Source organism: Pinus tabuliformis, chromosome 2_1, assembly GCF_031772625.1.
Source record: "Pinus tabuliformis cultivar Carrire ecotype Pingquan chromosome 2_1, CPIR1, whole genome shotgun sequence".
In the NCBI taxonomy this organism is placed as follows: Eukaryota; Viridiplantae; Streptophyta; class Pinopsida; order Pinales; family Pinaceae; genus Pinus; species Pinus tabuliformis.
Window position 1 is genome coordinate 566,621,952 of NC_142299.1, and position 24,042 is coordinate 566,645,993.

The following is a 24,042-nucleotide window of genomic DNA, read 5'->3' on the forward strand; positions in this document are numbered from 1 at the left end:
ATTAATTATTATTCAAACAGCTGGTGAGATCAAATTCGAATTTTAATTCTCAATTTTAATTCAACGACAAATCAAAATTGGAATATATCCTAAAATGCTATTTATAGCAATGCTATTTTTAGCATTTCTATTTTTATCATTTCTTCTTGCTGTTTTCAACACTTCCTCTCAACAAGAAAGGAATTCAACTCAATCACGATCCTGACCTTTGGATTGTTTTGCATGCAACACTTCTCTCTAGTGTTGTTGCTCCAGCAACTCCAGAAACAAAAAAAATATCCAACCTAAATCAGAATGATGCCTCTGCCATCAAAGTCTCTGACTGTTATTGCCTCTGTCGATTGAAAACTCTGCACTTCTGCGCTCTTCAGTATCTGACTACTCTAACCTATGTCACTTTGATCTCTGACTGCAACAATCCCACTGATTCCTCCTCTCATCATGTTGTATCATTCTACCCACTGCTGCACTACAACTCAGTTACTGAGAAGTAAGTAACTGATCTCCCAACTGACCTCCCTATTGGGCTAGAAACACCCTTTGATGCTAAAGCTCCCTCTGCCACTGACAAGTGCTACCTCTCTGACCTCTGCACTGCTGCAACAACTCTCTACATCTCGCACTATTGCACACCTCTCTGTGCCATCTTGCACTGGTGCAACACTCCTGTGCCTCTCGCATTGCTGCAGCCTGCTAGCTCTGTGCTGTCTTGGGACTCCTGCACTGTAGCTCTCTCTGTCGCTCCATCCGCATCCGTCTCTACCCACTCAGCTAGTCCTGCTACTCCTCGTCAGGGCTCCCATAGCAAGGTCTAATCCAAGAGGCTGGGTACCTCAAGGATCCTGCCCCTATTTCAGCCTTCATCAGACTATCTCTTCACATCGCCCCACCTCACAACTGGAGGTATAGCTACATGTGATCCCTTTGCCCACTTGGCTCAAAATTTCCCCCTATTATAGGTCTCCGCATGAGTGGATGCCTCCACTTAGTCTCCTCTCGGCTTCTCTAGTTGTGGCTGCTCCACAACTTCCTGAAGTTGCTTCACCAATTGTGGCTCCTCCACAATTGTCTGAGACTTCTTCTATGGTTGCATGTTGAGAGGTAATCTACTCTCCCTCTCAACCACCAAGTCTCTAATAGTTGCCTTGCTCCTCAAGGATTTTCATGCATCTTGAACCTCAAGAGCATATAGGTTCTTGGCTAGCACACCATCTTTCCTGCCGTCACAAAATTTTCTGGAAAAAAGAGTTGATTTTAGATCAGCGATATCTCCCTCATCTGAACTCTGATTCAGCCGATTGTTTTTTTGAATTTGGGTATTTTTTCACAAGGAATCCAGATATGCTATTTGTTTCTAAAAATTTTGCACAAAAATTTTCAGATCTACTCTGCAAACTCGCAACCCAATTTTTTTTACTTTGATTTCTTTTCTTTGTATACCATTCACTGCTCTGATCACCTTAACTCCGATGCCATGTAGAAATTCTTACTGTAGATCACCTGATAATGTAATATACTAAAGAAAAATACTTGATCTCCTTCTACAAACAAACTTGCGGAAGCGTAATCGATTATGAGCAAGATCAAATAGAACACGTATAACAGATGAAGAGAAATCAAAACACACATGAACACAGAAGAATACTCTCAGGAAATCCTCGGCTAAAAACCCTGATCTCTGTATTATCATACAAGTGGAAATATCTCCGGATTACACAAAGCTTTAGCTCACAAGCTATCTAGCTCTCAATACAATCCCTCAATACAACTCACAAATTGAATAGACACAACATATGCCTTTCCTCAGCCCTCCAAGCCTCCTATTTCCTTGCACAGTTTTCCCTAGGTGCTCTAGCTGTAACCTAGTGTGACACTTCTCTCACACACTACTCTCACACACGGCTCCAACACATAGTAAAACTGCGCAATCCTGAAGGAATGAATTCCTTGTACATGGATGAGTTTCCTTTATAGGAAAATTCCTCCAAACGCTTGTACATTGTCCCTACATCTGATCTCAATTGGGTCTCTGTCTGAACTAACATGCATGAGTTATTCATGAGAGAATATTCAGTTATCCGGGGAACACTAGTTACATGCATGCAAGCATTAACTAACTGAACTCACAATTAGTTCCTCCAACTTTTTGGAACTAATTTAACAGGATTTAATTCAATTAATTGAGCTAACTAATTGCAACTCAAATACAACTCATCCTCATCTCCTTAACCAAGGGATAAATTCCTCAATCAAAGGGATAACTATTGCATGTCTTCACAAAGACTCATGTTTGAATTTCCCCAACTAATTAACTCAAGATGAATTAATTAATTATTATTCAAATAGCTGGTGAGATCAAATTCGAATTTCAATTCAAGTACAAATCAAAATTGGAATATATCCTAAAATGCTATTTATAGCAATGCTATTTTTAGCATTTATATTTTTATAATTTCTTGTTGCTATTTTCAACATGTATCTATGAAAGTTTGTAGATAAGGGGAAACTAATTATCATGGCTTTAAAATATACCTGTAGTATTGACTTAGAAATTGCTATTGCATCCAATGGTACCACAAAACCTATCAGAAGACCAATCAACATAGGCGTAATGATTACAGATGATATATCTGTCAAGCAATTTAAGACAATTTTTAGTGCCACATATCCCTTGCTCAGATAACTTGTGTAAGTTGACAACTAAGCACCAACAACACATGTTATAAGAAAAACACCAACAACAAATATTGGGGGTGTACCAAAATAACTTGCTATCAATAGGCCCAAGATGGATTTCAACAAATATTGTGCCAAATACCCAATAGTTAGGGGCAAAGGCCTGCAACATAAAAGGGCATTCAACCAAGTGTCAAATTTAGAATTTGCATTGACCAACAAAAAATCTTTAGAAAAACAACAAAATTATCCCAACCAAAGAGTTTATAAGCCCAATTCTCATAGTAACATGTTCCTTTCCAAGATCATAATAATTTTTATCACACAACTAAAGCTCTTAGAAAAGAGGGCTTGGCTATCAAATATAAAATGTCTACAATCAGTCATAATTTGTAGGTATTTGATTTATACAAGAAAAAATGTATTTCTCTTGCAGAAGTATAAATTTTATCGAGAACAATAATAGTAGCTCAAAAGTTAGAAAACAACAAGGAAATTCTCTAAAGTATATTTTATTGAGCAAGTTTGCATGAAATGTGGAAAAACTCATTCCAAAGAAAATTCTCATTAAAAACAAATGACCTTCTTACCAAGGGAAACTTCATAGAGCAATTCAAATAGCAAGAAGAAATAGGTTCAAAAGGGTTCCCCTGCATAAGTAGCTTAAGAGCATAGATGAAGTAAGTCTTGTCAATCAATTATAAAAATATAAGAGAGTTTTCTATAGATAATCATGTAGTCATGCGAATTTATATAACTTAAACATATCCAATTGGTAGCAATATTTCATCTGAGACTACTATGTTCCTTGATTTTGAGCTGAAAGAAAATCATTTTGAACTAAGTTTCATAGGTGATTAACATTTTTCATTTGGTCTTTTGTTTTTATGCTCTGCAAAAATGTTGCTTTGAAACTCTTCTAGTCCCATTTTAAGCTCCAGTAAGGCTCTGAACGTGTTGGAGCCAAAGTCTAGCCTCAGCCGTTGCAAATCTGTGAAGTTGTTGTCCCGCTCTGGTGCTTTTGGATCAGGGATCTAGGACCTGGAAGGTGGGCTCCATATGAGCTCCCCATAGATTTTAAAACTGGCCCATAAGGTTCAAGTTATTTTTGATCAGATGGGAAGTGAAAATATATCTATCTTGGAAATAAAGAATGAGGCTCTGAGGTCTCGAGGAGGAAGAAACGAGGGTTCCAGTTTGAGTCCCGTGGTGAGAAATTCACAATCAGTGAAACCACCTTGACAAGAAAACAACAATTATTAGTACTGCACATAGAAAGCATCGTGGCCACCATGAATGTGAAGGTGGTATGTTTTATGATCTCTTATCCTGCAAAACAAGAATGGAATTGCATCATTGTGGCTTTATGGTTCTATTCCATCAACCAAAAGTATTATATTACTAACTAAATTTAACTGTGCACTACCTGGATAACTGCTGGAAATCTTCTCTTCTTCCTCTTTAATAGATACTTGTTGGAAAAAGTATAGTTTAATTTAATAATGGAAATCAAATTATTATAATACCACCTCACTATCTACCTATATTTAGTTCACATTACATTATTAGAGAATCACTGACTAAATTTAACTGTGCAATTCCAAGATAACTATTGGAATTCTTCTCATTTCCCTCTTTAATAGATACTGGTTTCAAAAGGTATAGTTTAATTTAATTAGGGGAATTAAACTAATTTAATAGCATCTCAACATCTATCTATATTTATTTCAATTTACATTATTAGCCTAACTTAATTAACAGATCTTTAAAGCATCCATCATGTCAACATAGTTATGTACCCTTTGAACATGAATTTCATAAAACAATCAACTATCACTCTTAAATTATGAAGCCAAGCAGAATTTGAAACTATAAATAAGCAAGACACATGGAAGAAAGGAAACTTTAGCTTCCATCCATTATTAGTTTAAAGTTGAAATTGCAAAATTGGTATGATCATAAGCTACAAGGAAAAAGCTTAAGATCATCTTAACCAAGGGATTTTTTTGGACAGTCACAGATTACCACAAATGGAGATCCTTTAATGAAAAAGAAGTAACACACAATACTAATGGATATCGTGGTCACGTTTATATATCACAGAAGCCTCAAAGTAATGACTTCCTTGATTTTTTTTTTTTTTTTTGTGGTAACCTAGAATTTTTAGAAAGAGATGAGGGATAGAAACAACAATAAGACTTAATAAATCTTCTAGCAAGAATTGCAACTTCATTTAAGAGGTTTGCAAGATCGCAAGGTGTTCTCATTACCACCTCCTCATTTTGCAAAGTCCACTTCCAAGATAAAATGCATCCTATCTATTGGTGGTTGTTTGTTAAGTAAACACATTCAATGTTGAAATTCAAACACAATTTATTTGTCTTGGCCTTCAGTTGGTCAACAAATTTGGCCTCTATTATAATTCTAGATGAGGTGCCCAATGGAGGATTTCCTGCAACATATTCATGCCTAAAAACCCTTTGATGCCTGCACGCCTTCAACAAATGAAGAATTCTTCAGGTGACCCACGACCGAGTTATAGAAACTAAATAATATAGAAACCAAATAGATAGGAATTAACAGACAATTTACAGAAACTAAATAATATAAGAACCAAATAAATAGGAGTCGGCGAACAATGGTGAGATTGAACGCTTGATGAAATTTCAATCGTCTACCAAGCAATCTGACGGTGAAGAGAAGATCCACGATAGAGGGAAATTATTCTCAAAGGGAACAACTTACGACATAAAGAGGGGAGTTGTTCTAGGGAATTCCTTATGGCGTAATTATTGTTAGCCTCAAAATTATGTCTTAAATATAGAAAACATAAATTAAATCTTAATTAAAATATATACGTAATAAGAAGAATACACCTAATTATTTTAAATTTACCAAATATTTACCTAAATTTAGCTTTTTAGAGAAATATTAATTGACTTTTTAGTAGTTTGACCAGGGTCTCTTGGTCAAATTAGCCGTTAGGAATGTAGCTGTTGGGATCTCTGCACACTCTATTTAATCACGCTAAGCTAGATTGGTTCTTCAACTTGTCCTGACGATGAACCACACTGGTTGGTTCGAAACGCGTCGACAAAAGATTCGTTATGTGATTTTGCCGAAGATTATCTTACAATAAATTATGTCATAAAACATGAAATTAGAAAAGATTAGAGTACACATCTTTAAATGAAATCTATCTTTTTCCTTGCTTCTTTTATCGTCAAGAAGCATAGGGGTAATTGTTTTCTCATTTCTTGGTGGAAAGTAGGAAAAATAAATAGTTGGAAGGAATCATGGGTGCGGATCCAAGATCTGGGCCTAAACTTAATTATAAAACTTTTATAATCCTATGATCTTTAATTCTATGATTAACTGCATGTTCCAATTAAAATTAATGCAATTAGAAGCAAATTTAAGTTTATGGAATGAGTCTTCTACTGCACATAGCATTAAAAAATGTATTATATGGTAAGTAAAGGAGTATACAATAACATTTACATTAGTTTACAGTATGAGTATGCTATTATTTTCCCAAAATTCTTTCGGGAATGTTCCAATTAAAATTAATGCAATTAGAAGCAAATTTAAGTTTATGGAATGAGTCTTCTACTGCACATAGCATTAAAAAATGTATTATATGGTCAGTAAAGGAGAATACAATAACATTTACATTAGTTTACAGTATGAGTATGCTATTATTTTCCCAAAATTCTTTCAAGAATGGGAAGTAGGGAGGTCTCGCCACTCTACCAGGTACTGTTAATATTAATCCAGGTAAAATACCAGGAAACCCTTCAATGATAACATCTATAATTATGATAAAAATAAACTGTATCTAAAACTGCGGAAACCAATAGAATTGCGAGTTGTAGAACCGTGCATGTGTAAGGGATAATTGTAACAGTGCTAATCAGCCACATAGAAATTAAATGGAATGCTAAACTACATAATGTAGAAACGTAAGTCTGGATTGTCGTTAGACTAGGAAACTGTAAAGAATACTATGTATCGTTCCACAAATAATTATGGTATAAAAATAAGAGAGGAAAGAAAATCTGATTAACCATGTGCGTAAATCCAAGCTCTGAACCATAAAGAGAATTAAAAAATCCTAAACATGCAAACACAAATTCCTTCTTGTAACTATAACCAACATAGTGTAAACCCTTGCTTGAAGGGAAATAAAGAAATTTACATCATTAAAGCCCGAGAACAACAAAATATATAAGGACTGTCTAGGGTTCCCACACTGCTAACATAAACCCCTAGAACACAATTCTGTAAAAGCCTAAATGTCTGAGCTCAGATACAGTAAACTCTTGGAGAACCCTCGTATGAAATTTTATTATCAAACATTAATAACACAACAAAGATTTGGAGCAAACATGTGACAAGTTGTCCATAACTGCAGCATACAACAATCAACATGTGAGATTTAACATGTCACTGAGTTTACTAAACAATTAAGTGGAACGAGGAGAAGTGTTCTAGCAGAAGCAATCAGAGGGGAGATAGATAAGCACCTTCACAATCCAGTTCAAAAGGGAAATAGATAGGCTCCTCCATTATCCACTTTGAATGTTTAATGTTCAACAAATCATCATGGCATCTTAAGAATGATAAATATATTTAATACAGTTGCATGACAAATCTGATGGAATTCTTTGTATATAATTTATTTCGAGGCATTCAGTTTACAAATTGGAAAAGTAAATACTCATTTTAGCCACTGTATTTTGATATATTCAGCGTAAGCACATCAAACACAAGAAATTATATTGTATTGTATTTTGATATTTTCAACGTAGCCACATCAAACAGATCACAAGAAACTTGTTTACCAGTTCCAATATTATTAATGAATACCTCGCTACTTAAATGATACTGTGGGCATCACCAAACAGCGACAAACCAATATATTTTCTTGATATAACTACCATAACAATATCTAACTGCATTCTAAGACTGTAAAAGATGAGAAAATGGTGTCGCTACTTAATCCTTCTTAAATCTTTTCCTCTTACTGCTCATTCTGCATTCTCTTTTCGCTGGCTACATGACCAAGGAGTGGTGCAACTGGTTGAGTCACTATCATCATTCTTTTTATTTTCATCCTCCTTTTCATACATGAAAGCAACACCCAATCACACGAAAATTGTCCACCGCTTACTCGTTCATTCTACAATCTTTTGCCAGTTTATTTTGCAATCTTCTAGCTTCCAATATGTAAAGCAATGACGTACCTAGACGATTCACTACCCTCATTCTTCTGTTTCTCGTCCTCATTTTCATACTTGATCTGAAAGAGAGTAATTTTAATAAACAATTACATTTCAATAAAAATCAATAAAAATATACAAACCACTACCCTCATTCTTCTGTTTCTCGTCCTCATTTTCATACTTGATCTGAAAGAGAGTAATTTTAATAAACAATTACATTTCAATAAAAATCAATAAAAATATACAAACCACACAACACCTGCAACATTAATTCCAATAAAAATATATTGATCTTTTGCTTGCGACTTTTTGCAATGACAGAGATTTGAGTGAATTCATTAAAACATCAATATATGCTGACAATGTGTGCGATGGAAAATCTATGTATTGGGAAATTGTAAAGTGCGATGTACAAATTGGTTGGTGTAAATGATGATAAACGCCACTGTACTTTCCACCAAGTTACCAAGTTCGGCCGTATTGGCCTAAAAAATTTGGAAATTCGTTAATACGATTCGGTTCGCGTCATAATACGATAAATTTAATACGGTACGGATTTTTTAAGTTTATGGATTCAATTTATGTTAACAGTGACCAAGGTTTTCGGCTCTTTTTATTTTCAAAACTGTCGTTGCTGCTACAAGCAAAGAGGCTGAGTAGAAAGCAAGTCGCTTGGGAATAGTTTTTAATGGCTGGAGCTAACCAGCCATATATTGAGTATTTAATGCTTTCAGAGCAGCACGCAACTTAGCCCGATAACACGGGAGCGGGCAAATATTATTTAATGCCGAATTTGCCCGCTCCCGTGTTATCGGGTTAAGTCGCGTGCTGCTCTGAGAGCATTAAATACCCAATATATGGCTGGTTAGCTTTTTCCGTTTTTAATCGCTTTCCATCCATTAGCAAACACGCAAGGTAAAATAGATCCATAGAAATATCCCTACCACCAAAGCATTCACGGACTGACTTTATAATTTTTATTTTATCAATAAACTAAAAAAAATTGTATTATAAAGTGTGAAAAATAATAATTAATAAATTTTATTAGTAAACTAAAATTTTTATATTAGAACGTATGAAAAATATAATTTAAAATTATTTTTTATTAAAAAGTATGGGAAATAATAATTTTTATATGAAATAATGTTATAGAAATTTTATATTTAAAAAAGTGTAATATTAAAAAGTTAGAGAAAAGGTTAGGTTATAGGTTAAAAATTGTAAAAACAATGTTATAGAAATTTTATCCGAAAAAAGTTTAGTATTTGAAAGCTAAAGAGCGGGTAATTTATATATTAAAAAGTTTCAAAATTTTAAAATAGTTTCTTTTTATTTTTAGTAAATTGGATGATGTTTATATGGAATTTAATTTAAGGTGTTTATTTTCTGTGATATATATATATATATATATATATATAAAAGAGTGCACAATTCACGCAGTTGGGGCTGTCGACTTTCACGCGATTCCCATTGTGTGGTGCTGCGCGGCAGCTTATATGTTTCATTGAGAATGTATATCAGTGTAATGTGATTGATCCAACAGTTGTATATAATGTAAATATTGTACACTGGGCTAATACAAGCTTCTTCAGGGGACTCACCCCCCTCCCCACTCCTCCCAAATTTAATATATATATATAGTTGAATAAATTTGGGTTTGGAAGAGAAAGAGATTGAAATAGAAGTTTCTTGATATGCGTTGATCACTTAAAGCTTACTTTTAATATTCAATATTAAACTTTAGGTTTAAATTTTCGTTATTTATATTATTATATTTGCAATATTGATAAATTTGATGCATTTTGTTTGCTGCTTTTTTTCTTTGTTATTTTCTTATGATCTTAAATAAACATAAAAGATTAATGTTGGAAATAAGTAACATTGTATCTAAGGTATTCAAGTCAGGAAAGATTCGTTTCATTTTTTTTTTTGAAAAAAATTAAGAATTTGTTTGTATTTATAAGAGGTATACTTTCGAAATTTTTCCTGTATTAAATTTTATATTGTCAATTTTTTTTTCGTATCAAATCCAATTCGAATTCGTATTCGAATTTGGTAACTATACTTTCCACCAATCATTTTTTTTTTTGAAAAAAATTAAGAATTTGTTTGTATTTATAAGAGGTATACTTTCGAATTTTTCCTGTATTAAATTTTATATTGTCAATTTTTTTCGTATCAAATCGAATTCGAATTCGTATTCGAATTTGGTAACTATACTTTGCACCAACGTGGCCACCTCAGCTTGATATACCTTGAAATATTCGATTTCTTTCCAAATTGGAATGATTACTAAAGTTTTGACATCTACACTCTACACTTTGATTTATTAAAATATAATCAAAATAATAAAACATCTAAGAATAAGATAAATGACAAAGTATTTGAATAATTGCACAAATCAAAATTTTGTTGACGGATAAAACAAAGGATCTAATGATGGAAGAATTTTAACAATGAGTCTGATGATACAAAAGAGCGCAGAATAACAACTAGAGGAATTCTTCTTAAAAGAGAAACACCTTAAGGTGTAATTAAAATAACTCCACTATTTTTTTTTTTAAATTGCATTCTTAGTCTTCTCCATTGGTTTTTTTTTAATTCTTTAAACAACAACGCAATACAATTAGAATAAACCAGTATAAAAGATATATTAAACTTGAATAGAATGATAATCCAACTACAATTCATGACACAATTACAAAACAAATAAGTAATATCGATGAGAATTCAATATTGAACCAACTTGTATAAGATGGCAACCCAATCACAACTCTTCCAACTTGCACGAGATGGCAATCCAATTACAACCCATCCAACTTGCATAAGTTGGCAACCCAACCGCAACTCACGTAACAACCACACAAGAAATAAGAATTATTTCTCACCACAAACATATGATGGTGGTGAAATGTCCGTAGCTTACATTCACAATTCAACGATAAGCCAGTACACATATATTTCTGGTAGGACAATACTTAAGTACGCCATGCATGAGATCATCATATATTCGAGTCACGTTGTCCACGTGGGGTAGCTTATCCGAATGGAATTTGAAATAAGAAAACAGGTATGTATTTTGCAATGGAATTTGAAATAATAAACCAACATAAATTTTCAGATGAATTATCGAATTGGAATCTTTCCATGTAGGTCAGCCAGCTCAGTGTCCACGTGTTCTCTCGAAAAAGGTCACCGATATGTTGAAAATGACAGATTGAAACAATGACGTGGCGATGCATGATGTATGCAATAACGCTTAAAGCAGTTGTTACTTTCAAAATTAAAAGAGAATCAGCCGCCTTCCTCAGATGGTTTTGCCCCGTAATCCAATGGGCTGACGACCGTCCTCTATTTATACGCTTTCTGTGATCTGTAATCATCCATTGGAACAGCCACAGCTAGCAGTACTCAGAATCTGATTACAACGAGAAAAAATAGGTGGAGTGGATTGAAAATGGTGAATATAGTGGTTGCAGTGGACGAGAGCGAGGAGAGTATGCGTGCCTGTGAATGGGCTTGCAAACATCTGTTATCTACTCAAACAGAGATCCAGCAGTCATATAACTTCATACTCCTCCATGTCCAGCCAACTTCTTGTGTTTCTACGGGCCCTGGTAATTATTTCGCTTCCTTCAGTGCAATTTATGACTTGTAACCTTTTCCTCACCATAATGTTTTAAACCAAGGGTTCAACAGATTGAACTATCTGGTTACGCTGACCTCTGTATTAATTGTGCAGCCTATATTCCTAGCAATCAAGTGTTCGAGCTCTTTGAATTGCAGACAAAGAAGACGACCCATAGGATATTGAAGCGAGCTCTCACTATCTGTGATCAATATGGGGTGAAGCCAGAGACCCATATTGTGATTGGCAACGCCAACGAGAGGATCTGTGATGCTGCAGCCGAGTTGGGAGCACATTTTCTGGTTGTGGGTAGCCATGGACATGAAACTTTCATCAGGTATTTTCTCATTCTTGTCTTTGCCATCTTCGCTCTTCATTCTAATTCGATGATGAGTTGAGAAATGATGTTTAGTTAACTTGATGGCGGCGTGATTGACAATTTGCAGAGCAATAAGGGGAAGTGTGAGTGATTACTGCGCTCGGAACGCCATGTGCCCTGTTGTAGTAGTCAATAAAAAAGTTTTTTAAGGATCTTGTGTCTGTGGATTTCTTTCATGGTGGACGGAATGATTCTGAGCTTTTGGCGTGCATTTGGTTTAGTGTGAGGCTCTAGCATAAAAAAGATGAAGCCTTAAAAGGAATTCAAGTTCCGTGATTAATTTGAATAAGTTAACCTAATAAAATTTCGTTTTCAGTTTTGCTTTCATACCCGCTAATAGGTTGCACATCTCACATTCAGAAAAGCCACTCAGAATTAAAATACACTAGTATTGTAGAATAATTGGAATTCTAAATATAATGGGAGAGAAGAAAGAAGCTTAGCCCCAACATTATTCTGGGTTCCATGTCAATCATTACAATCAAGCTGTGAAAAACGAATCTTGTTTGTGATCCAAACCCTTAGGTCATCGTCCTCTTCCTCAATTTACAATGTGTAGGCTTTATTAATGTGTTGATGTCAAAATTATTATTACAAAATGGGGACAAAATCTTCAATTCACTATTTCAAAAAATTAATTAGTATTCCACACCATTACGACGAAAACTCAAATGTACGAAATAATTTATAGTACCAATTATTCCATCACATGGTAGTGTGTCACTTCAATTTGGAAATATCTCTTGTCAAGGCTTTTATTTGCATGCACCATCTCTTCCTTTCACATTTATTTATTCCTTAGAATAATTAATCTTCCATAATTTCACAAATAAATTAATATTGCATACCATAAACTTCATTATTCAAAGATTACTTTCTTCTCCTTTTTCTTTTAATTATAATTTATTCAAATTATCAATTTTTATTATTTTTAATGTATATTGTTTTGTTTTTAATAACTTACCATTATTATTGGCTCTTATTTCTTATTTTATTTTTTCAATTTTTTTTAAATTTAATTTTAAAACTTTTCATTTTGATTTTTGTTTCTGGAGGTAAAAGAGGTCCATTTTATTAAAAGCATAATAAAACATATAATTTGGTTTACTTTGTTATTAGGGAAACTATACTAATGGAAAAACCAAAGCTTTTTGAGCATCCAAAATTTGATATTGTTTTGGGAAATCAAAATTACAACATAAAAACCAAGAGGCTTAAGGCCTACTAAGATTAGCATACTTGAAATACTAAAAAAGTTAAAATAAAACATAACTAGCACTAGAGTAAAGAGAGTACATCAACCCGTATTAGGAGAATTTGACTCTTCAATAGCAATGGGCTCTTTGTTGTTCCCTAGTGAGTAGTTTGGATTTGGAGGTAGGCATAGTGACCTTAAATCCTTTGCAAATGTTGATCCAGTCCTTCATCCATAAGCCACAACTCATCTAGCATCATCAAGATTTCCTTCAAAGGTTCATTGATATTCAGAAGTACTCTTCTAAGAAACATTTTCATGTGCAAGTAGATATCAATGATGTACATGTACTCATTGAGTCTTCTCCTGGTATGCTCGACATCCAAAATCCATTTAACAAAGTCACCTGCAATCTCCACATTAGATAAACATTTATGTTCCATTGTTATGCCTCATTGTACCTTATCAATTTCTTCCCGAATTCAAGTGAGGTGTGTTCTTTGTATCTCCTTGTTGAGGCGTCTACTCACTTGTTGAACTCAGGAGTTCATATTGCAATAATAGGCGACACCTTGGTGTGTTCTATCTCATTGTTAAGGCAAGCTTGGAAATCTAAGAATGCCATGGCCAAACCTAGTTGAGGGGGCCTAAAGCTAGATTGAAAAAAAGAGTTGGGGAATCCAAGAAAAAGGTGCTTAAAAGAAAAGGATTGCAAATTATGCATGGTTGGGGAGGCAAGTAAGGTGGATAGAGTGAGAGGTGGGCCTAGTAGCTAGATTAAAAATTGGAAATTACACTAAATTTTCATGACCCCTTCTAAGTCAAGCTTGAAATTAAGACATGGGCCAAGAGGGAGAGACTAGAGATTACCCACTAAGGAAAGATGTTAGTCAAGGGGGGGAGAAGAAGTTCAATGATGGAAGAAACCCAAGAAGCAGCCAAGCTCTAGGTCCTAAAGGAAACAATTGAGAGAATGACAACAAATCAAAGGTGGATTTTCTCTCCAAATAAAAGCAGTAAAATACTAGAGAGAAGACTCGTTGTGTTGGTGATTTATACCAAAATTTCGAGTTGGCTTACAATAAATTTCCAACACTATACCTTTCATTCATGAATATAAGTGATGGATTGTCATAAAAGAAATCAAATAAAAAGTTCAAACTTGTGTTGAATCTAGTTGGTGTCTAAGTTGTAGACTCTCCACTTCCTTCAATATTGAATTTGCATGGTGCACCAAGCCTACAATGATAACTAGGGACTTGTGTTAGGCCCTCCACTTTCAAATCCAAACATTGACATGAATACCCAGACCTACAACATTAATCCTCAATGGTGCATTATCCTAGGGTGCACATAGATTGAAATCTTCCACCACCTCAGTGGCCATGCCCCACCCCACCACCTATCCCTTCCTTGACACCCAATATAGGTAAGAGGAATATTTAATAGCAAAGGTTGAATAGGGTTTTTCTAGTTCATATTAAGGGAGATCTTCCCTGACACTGTATGTTTTCTTTTCTTGGTTTTTACATCCTTCACTAGTTAAGAGGTCAAATTTTTAATTTCTTATCCTTTTGATTTGGATGGGATGATGACAAATATATTCTGAATTATGGTTGCAACTTTCTCTAAACAATTCTCTAATCTCTATCTTTTTGAAACTCTACTTGGGACCAAGTTGTTCATTATTTTGGTGTTATTTTGATTATAAGATGTGAATATCCTTCAATGATGATATTTGGGTATCATTGATACTAAGCATAATTTAATCCCATTTCCAAGACTTTTAGTTCCTGTTACATTGTTGCTAAAGATACCCAACAGATGAAAACTATGTTGCAAGATTGATCTTGATCCGGATTGGATCATTATATTGTTTGTCATCCATCTCAATGCATTTGGAGTGGAAAAAGTGAAGGAATTAGATCACGGGACCATTTTTATCAGTGGGACCTAGTTTGGCAAAACAAGGTCTGAAACCTTCCAAGAGCATTTTGAGGCATCAAACACCTTTTTTTGGAGGTAAAACTTTGCTGATTTGGTGCAACAACATTTCATGCTATTATACACATAGAGATATTTATAACGGCACAAGAAGCACGCCAGTCATAGTTTGTATGCAAAAGTTATGCCACTCAAAATTTAACCTTCCTGTTTTAACACCTATCATTCAGGAAGATGCCACATTAGCCCCCATTATTCATGTAAAAGGGGCTAGCCATATGCTTATGATGTAAAACACTCTAGAATATTATATATTGTAACTCTAATTAAGAGTTGATGTAGTCAAAATTAACCATTAGTAAGCTATCGCGCTATGTTATAACCAGACCACTAGGAGGAAGAGGCATTCCATTCTTTCGAGAACATTTTGTTCCATAGTTGAGAAAATATAGCCAGGAGAGATAGGAGGTAGAGAACACAGAGAGGATTTATGCAATTAGCAACTCACGGGCCAGAGGAATTACTTCTTTTTACCTATAGCCATATTTCCAAACAGAGAAAAAGAGCCAAACGAACTTATCTTCTAATTGGATTTTCTCCCGAAAGGGTTTCCCAGAGAGCATATATTGTTTCTTATGTGTGTGTGAGAGCTTATTTATTTTGTTCTCTACTTTTCTGCATAATTTCCATTCATATGCATGCACTAATTACAATTAAATCTACATATCTTAAAGTTTTAATAAAAATATAATAATGTAGATCTAATATCATATTTATAATATAATATTATCAGATATGTTGTGACAAATTATCGAGTGGAATATCCATGACAATTTACGGATCAGATCTCGAACAAATATACCATATCTTGTAATTCCTAGATTACATTTAGAGGTTCCATCAAAATTAAGTTTGATGAAGGATGAGGGAAGATGGATCCAGTAAGAGGGAACATGAAGAGGCTACTGAGATGTGGAATTGGATGGAGGGGTTTGAGGATGAGTTAGTCCCTAGGATTTTATAATATTTGCTTCCAAGGCATTGGCCTACCAATCATGATTAGACCATTGTTGATAATAAATTGATTATTTGATATTTTCTTGAATGATGGAGCATAGGTCATTAGTTTTTAAGTAGTGATTATGAAATAATCTATGATTATGTTCCTTCCAAAGGGCTTGTTGTCACTTACTGCAAAATGTGTTTTCAGTTGTCCAAAGAGTAAATGAGAAGAGAAGTTTACAGTAATTTTCCAAGCTGCAAAAGGAATCAAGCCTACATTGGACCCTCTCCATTAGAAAGTGCTCTAAACAAGCTTTCCAATTATATGTGGAAGTCAAAAACTGGACTTCTGGATCAAAAGATATGGTTTACTGAAGTTCAAGAATTGAAGCGTTAGGAAGGAATATCAGAGGTTCACTATATCAGAGATTGCATCTCGGAGGTCCAGCGACATTGAAGATCGACGATCGCACATAAGAGCATCAGGCATATTGGTGATCGCACATCAGAGCATTAAGCATATCGACGATCACACCTCGAAGCTCGGAGGAGATTGACGCATCATAATATCACAACATCGAAAAATCGACAATCGGAGAATCATAACTTCTAAAAGTGTAAACCTTTTAAGAGTTGCAATATGGGTGAAGCGCCAATAGTGTTAAAACCCGCTGGGAACGCCGATACAGGATTAAAAAAGGATTTCATCGCAAAACCGAAGGTGGGCAGGATCTTTTCTCTCTCATCTAGCAAGACATGTGGCAGCATAGGAATGGCTCTAATAATGATGTGTGGTGGCATATGATTGGTTCCCATAATCTACAGTGGCATTTGACATCAGCATGACGTGGTGGTATGGAAGGACATGCGGCAGTCAGTTTTCACATTTTAAGGGGGTCTAAGGGGATAAATTTGGGTGACACATGTCACCATTCATAAGGTGCCACGTGGAATGATGATGTCATATCAGAGGTCACATACCAGAGTTTGATGATGTCGGCACCTTTCAACAGTTGATACTTGAAAAAGTTATGATAAGGGGGCTCTAATATTGGGCTAACACCATGGTCACTAGGACTACAGACAGACAATTCACAGCCCACCGCCACCTGCCTGCCCTGGCCACGGCACCAAAGGCCCAGGATGTATTCAGTTCGCATTCCCCAGTACGCATCCCACATTACCACATCCACGCATCCACGCTTTCCGTTCAATACGCATTACCCCCGGTCCGCATCAGTCCGCTTTCTTTATCTCCGCTTTCAATACGAGTCCGCATTACCGCATTACCGGTCAATACGCACCAGCCATATTCGGGGGGGCACTACTAGGGACACGACAGACAACGCGTACTATAGGTGGGCCGCTTCGCAAGTCACTGATGAGATTGATTCAATATTCACGCATTCAGTCAGCCCGCACCAAACAACTCACAAGGGCCCCCTATCCTGGACAAAGACCAGGACAACAAACCGATAGAGACCAGACGCACCTGCCAACTCCGGGAAACTCAAGCGGGTGACAACAGACATGTTGACGGCAGAGGAAGCCAACCAAAGGTGTGAAGCTGAGGCTGAGCACCAAGAGCTATTGACATATCAGAGAATTAGAATATCACAACTCCAATGTTATTTCTCTTATTTGAAACCTCTAATGAGAGGGGCTCCGATATTTGGCTAGTGCATGGTCTAGAAGAACTTAAAGAACTAGGGGTAGAGAGTTGTTAAGAAAGGGAGAATACCCCCCTGGCAGGAGTCTAAACACTCTAGCACCTCAAGGCTAAGCAGAAAGTCATGACCCTCAGTCCTATGATGGGAAATGCCGGAAGGGCTAAGCAGAAGGGGTTCATCATATCAGAGGTCAACAATCGACAAATTAGAATACTTGAGAAGATTTCGATATGGAATCTCTCTGATAAGGAAGTATAGAGCTTTAAAGGCATATGGGTCAGAAACTCTGAGATTGAATGTAGGAATAGGCAGGTTGGTCTCAGGAGTAGTGGCGACTATCAAGGATCATTTGTTTAAGGCAACAAGGACCACGATCTAAACGAAAGAGTTTTGGGTCTCCCTTGAAGTGATAAAAGCCATCTTTGTGCTCTAACACACGTCTTCAATGAGATAAATGGAGGTATGGGACTCAGAGAGTAGTGTGCAGGTCACCTGGGAATTAATTTCTCAGTGTGGAGCTCCACACAGTCAGAAAATGAAGGACTGCTAGGTCGATCTTTGTTTCTTCTCTGTGACAAGCAACCGATAGTTGATCGCTCCGATCTCTAAAGACTGGAGAATTTAAGTAGTTAAGGCGAAAGCCTAGACCTCTATGTGTGTTGTTAAGTTTCAAATGCTCCTTAGGTTAATTGAGATGAATTTTAAAGTTTATCTTGAATTATGTTTCAGTTTTAAGGCTCAAAAATTGATGTCACCTGAACACACCTATGACGCAACTAATATGAAAAAAGTAACTCTTTTCAATTGTAATGAAATCTATCTAGTGTAGGGAAGAGGTGAAAACAATGATGCAACAATCAAATATGCAGCCAACAAGAGCTTCCTAACTAGATCTTTCAATTTCACTATTCCAATTCAATTCAAAGGATTAAAAGATGTCAAACCATGCAATGTAATCTATGTATGATTCCCTTGAAAACTATGCAAATGTAACTATGCACAATTTCCTTTCCATCTATGAAAATGAAAATTCTAACTATGCAGATGTGATCTATGCAAGATAATTATTCAAAACAAACACAAGAGGATTCCAATGAAATCAACCATAATCTGAAATTTCATGAACAGAGGATTCAAACTGAAATTTGGTGAAAATTTCCAAAAATCAAAAGAGATGTCACTTAAAGGCGATTAATACTCATACACAATTCAATGCCCCTCGGCGCCGCCCCCCCCCCCCCCCCCCCCCCCCCTGGATGATTGGGGGGGGGGGAATTTTTTGCAAAAATGAAAGAAAAAATATGCAATTTCACACTAGGGAATTCCAATTTCACACACAAAACCCTAGATGCAAATGCAAATATTTTTCTTTTCAACACACTTAATTTTCGAAATGAGGAAAACTAAGATACAAATTTTTAATCATTGATTCAAATTCCCTTTTCAGAATGAGGACTAAAACAACAATTCATCCAAGTGAGCAATGACCAAACAAAATCAATTTGAAAGTGACCCAAATGATAAGGACAAAGTAAAATCAAAACCAATTCTTACCAAAGGAAAAAAAACACAAATGAAAACCAAATGGAGGCTTTAGAGAGACCACAAGACACTCAAGACTCAGGGAAGTTCAACTGGAAGCAGGCTGACTAAAGAGAGGCTTAAGAACCGGGGCAAAAGTTATGCAAAAATAGGGGCCAACGTTGGTGTAGAAGAGGCACCAGTGCCTTGAAACTCTAGTCTAGAGTGGGCCAGGGTGAGGTGCATTGCTCTGTCAAAGGAACAAAGGGTGCGTTGGGTCTAGGAAAGAGGATTCCAACACCAAAATTTCAAAAAAGGCTCAATGAAATCACTTCCTAGGTTTGTTCTTGGTTGGATGATACAACAAAGGTCTGTCAAGGAGGTAATCAAACACAATGGATAAGGAAACCACCAAGGGAATACTCCATTCCCCAGTATGGTCACCAATTTATTATACGAGATTTACAATTGCGGATAAAAGTATCTCCCCTAGATCGGTGGCTAACCTAGAACAACAAAGAGGCAAGGAACACAATGTTTTTCCTTAAAATAAATAAATGACAGAGTGTGTCCTACCTGGAATCATTCGCACACTTCACTCCTCCTTTAGCTTGGAAGCTCCAATTCCATATTTGATTGCAAAAATTAGAACTTTCCCAGTTAAATAACACAAACCAAGAAACTACGAGATCTATGCAATATCTATACTTCATTCAATAGATAAGCATGGTATTGAAATAAGTGAAATAACAACATCACATATAGGAAAACAATGGATTCTTTGCATTAATATAAATGAAAGGAGATTACAACCATAAGTAGCAGTTGATATTGTAGAGGAGCTCCTCCAAGTTGTTGACTTGTCCTTTCCTTTTCACAATATGCACCTCCAATCAACCTAAATGCATTAGATGATGACCACTCACTATAGTAGCATAAGGGTAGAATCACTCTCCAAAATCCAACCCCCAACAACGTAGAAGGCTGGGAATATATAGACAAGTATGGTAAGTTAGGAGTTCGTATCCAATTACCAATATAGGGTAAGATATCCACATTTGATGGAGGGATAGGATCAAAGGATAAGTGGTGAAAACTCCAATGTAGGGAAGGATAGGATCTGAATGTTTTATCCAAGCTAAGTAGTTGAAACAACTTCTGGAAACTCCTAGAAGGGGAAGCTTTCAGAATCTTGATGATTCTCTCGGATTTATAGAACACAGGTGCAAAGGGGAGAAACCTGTTGGTGACCAACACAGGACATAGTGGAGCAACCTACTGGTGAACGCACCCCAGTAGGTTTACAGGAAGTGTTGGTCCTCAAATTGCCTCAGATGAAGTAGTTTACGGTTGAAACTCTAGGGGATGAAGGAAACAAGATTAGGTCTTTGTGAAAGATGGTCACAAGGGGGAATAAGATGTTTATTGATCCCGTTAGGAGGTTCACTTATCAAATATGACAAAATGGCCTATAAAAAAGACCCACTAAAGAAACCTTTTATACTAGGTACAAAAATGAAAGGATCATCAAATATACTAATAAAAATATGGAAAAATGTGTCTAAAGACATTAACAAAGGAAATATTGTGGTCCTACAATCAAGGGAATCAATATATATTTCACTTATTGTCACTTCTAAAATTAATTCTTATAAAGAAATTCCACCCAAGTAGTTTTCCCAACAACCTCCACAAAGTTTGATATTTGGTCCAAGAGAGCACATGAACCATGGAAAAAAATCTCATTTTTACAGTTGCTAAGACAAAATCTATTAAATATTCAAGAGAGAGTCTTATATTGAATAGAGATGTTGTGTGATAAGAAAATCCAACCCAGAGTCCTTGAGATATTTTAAGTGTTAATAACAATAGCTTCCTTCAGGGTATTTTTATGATGCATATGTGATAACTTCCTCTAAAAGAACCTTCTACTTGAAATTACATCCCAACAATGATTCTAGGCCACCTAAAATTGTGTCTATTAAAATAGAAAGGGCCATCGTTATCGTGATTATAGATTCCATAAGAGCAACAAAGTCAACTATTTGACTTCACTTTTTTCCATCATAATTGTAGACTATTATGGAATCTTAAATCAAGTTATGCTTAGGTAATATAAGGATGAATAAAAGAATATTGAAATGCCACATCAACTAACTTAGTTTCAAAGTTCAGTAAATTTAATAAACATACAATAAGTACCTTGAAATAGCCAATTAGAGAGGATAGTAAGGATATTGTACCAGTCAAGCTTTTTTGGGTCACAAATGTCCACAATCCACATAATATAAAACATAATGATCCACTTGCAACCCCTATAAGAAAGAAAATGTGGCTTGTGAAGTCCTAGTTCATACTAAATTCTAGTTCATTTTTTTGGGATAAATCCTAGGTGTCTTAGCATGCTTTCACAAATCCTTTGTGATATGTTGCAGCTTGAACAACATCGTAATTATTCCCAAATGGTAAAAGATCTTCCATTAGTCCGAGACAAAGGTGAACATAGGAGAACATTAATTTATCATGTCTTGCTAAATTCAATGCCCATGCTAATACTCACATAGATTTGAAGATGGGAATCAAGAATGAACCCATATCGATGCTTCCCAAAGAGGTTGGTTGTAGTTCTTTGCAATGATATATAGACATCTAAGTGAAACCTCCCTAACTATAATAATGCCATGAACCTCAAGAGCATAGCATTCACTATATTTCTTAGCACTTAAACTATCCATACCAAATTAACAATGAATCCCAGTGCACTAAGTGATGCATAATTCTAAATAATGGTCCCTATAAATTTTATAATCCATGGAATAATCTAAAAACATGTAATTAGGGTTACCTAGTAAGAAGGGTGGTGCAAGTCTAGAAATTTGGTCATTGGGCCCAAAGATTTGGGCAATATTTGTGCTACATAATTCAACTTGGTAATAACCCAACACGAATACAGATCTTGAGAATTAGATAAAAATAAGAAGACAAATCCCAAGTCGACACTATATGAAAGTGAAGTCAATATGAGCATCATGTATGCCATGAAAGTCAATGTTGAGATATTCCACAAAACTCTCCTTACCATAAGCTTTCCCAATTCTAACCTCCTTATCATAAGCTTTACATAGTCATCAATATTTTCAAGATTGCATAATAAGGAATGATCGTTTTGCTAGAAATTATAGGGGATTCCCCATCGATGTGTGTCAAATGGTTCTTCATGAATATATTCTTACAAATTTAGTGTTATTGCTAAATGATGAAGTGTTGAATTTGCAATCTCTCGAGATCGAAGTGTTAAGAGTTAATATTCATGGTTTTGATTGTATTTTAAGAATAGATGATCATTAATGGCATATTAAAAAACGAATCCCTCAATAATTCCAACCATTCATATGAGAAACACTCTAATAATCTCATTGTAAGGAGTGCTTCCATCATCACTACACTGGGTATGAGATAATGTTTAGGATGATATTCCCTAATAACTTTGCAAAGTTGACCAACTAGCACTAAAGATTTTAAATTGTGCATCACAAAGGGAATTAAATATAAAGATCTATTCATAGAGACCAGAACCCCTAAATCAAAGCAAAAATTTGGAAGAAATTACACATAATTAGCTTCATCAATGTGTGAACCTTGTCTTAGTACTTTTAATTCTTCTGAGTGATTGTTAAGGAGATTGTGAAGATGGTTTGTTTCAATAGTAGAAGAGGTTGATTTGCATGGTTGAGTTTCTTTCCATTATTGTTCTTGAAATAATCATTATAGTTGATGTAATAATCAACTTTTTTATCTTTAGACTTAGGGAAGGGATTTTTTGCAGTTTTATTGTGAATAACTTCCACAATAGAGTAAACTTTCCATGTGTGTATAACTATAGTCGCTTTATTTATTGGATCCAAAGCTTTGTGAATTCCACTTGCCAATGTAATAGTTTATTCATTGCAAGCAATGTAAGCCTATGAAAAATCCTTCTCCATACAAGCTCCAAAAATATCTAAACATTATATGTAGTAGTTTCAAAGTTTAAATGGGAAGTTTCTTTTATTTTTCTCAAAAATGAAGGGAGAGTTGTTGTAGGCACATGTGGTTAACCTATTCAATGATGTGTTGTTCTCTACATGGGAGATGTGTAATTCTTTTGGTGCTCAACATGAAGTTGACACATGCCATGTGTGTGTGAGAGAAAAAAAACTATCATAGATTTGTCTTAACTCTTAACTCTTAATCTATAATACATCAAGAAAAATCAAATCGCTGAAAATAAAAATATTTGTAAATTAAATATTTTATTTTTATTTGATTCTCAAATAATAATAAATTTAAAATTAAAATAAAATTACCTTGATTATCTTCTCAAATACTTTTTATAATAATAAACAAAAATAATTAAAAATATAATTATTGCACTAAAAAAAATTATTTCTTAAATTACATCCTTCACTTCTCAATAACCCAGAGCAATTCATTAACCATTACCAAACAAATAAGAATTATTTGTCACACTAAAAAGAATCCAATATTGAACAAGCTTATATAATATTGCAATCCAATCACAACTCATCAACTTGCATGAGATGACAACTCAATTACAACTCATCCAAATTGCGTAAGATAGCAACCCAATTGCAACTTATGTAACAACCACACAAGAAATAATTATTTCTGGGCCACAAACATATGGTGGTGGTGGTGAAATGTCCGTAGCTTACATTCACAATTCAACGATAAGCCAGTACACCGACCTCTCACGTAGGACAATACTTGCCTATGCCATGCATGAGATCATCATATATTCG

General features: G+C 35.2%; 1 protein-coding gene across 1 annotated transcript; it reads left to right on the forward strand.

The window, feature by feature from the left end:
- The first annotated feature begins 11,292 nt into the window (after nucleotides 1-11,292).
- LOC149201674 (uncharacterized) lies at nucleotides 11,293-12,235 on the forward strand. The gene is made up of 3 exons (XM_089402975.1): nucleotides 11,293-11,518; nucleotides 11,644-11,866; nucleotides 11,976-12,235. The coding sequence occupies exons 1-3, from the start codon at nucleotides 11,359-11,361 to the stop codon at nucleotides 12,055-12,057; spliced, it is 465 nt and encodes a 154-aa protein (XP_089259101.1). The 5' UTR covers nucleotides 11,293-11,358; the 3' UTR covers nucleotides 12,058-12,235.
- Nucleotides 12,236-24,042: the final 11,807 nt, after the last annotated feature.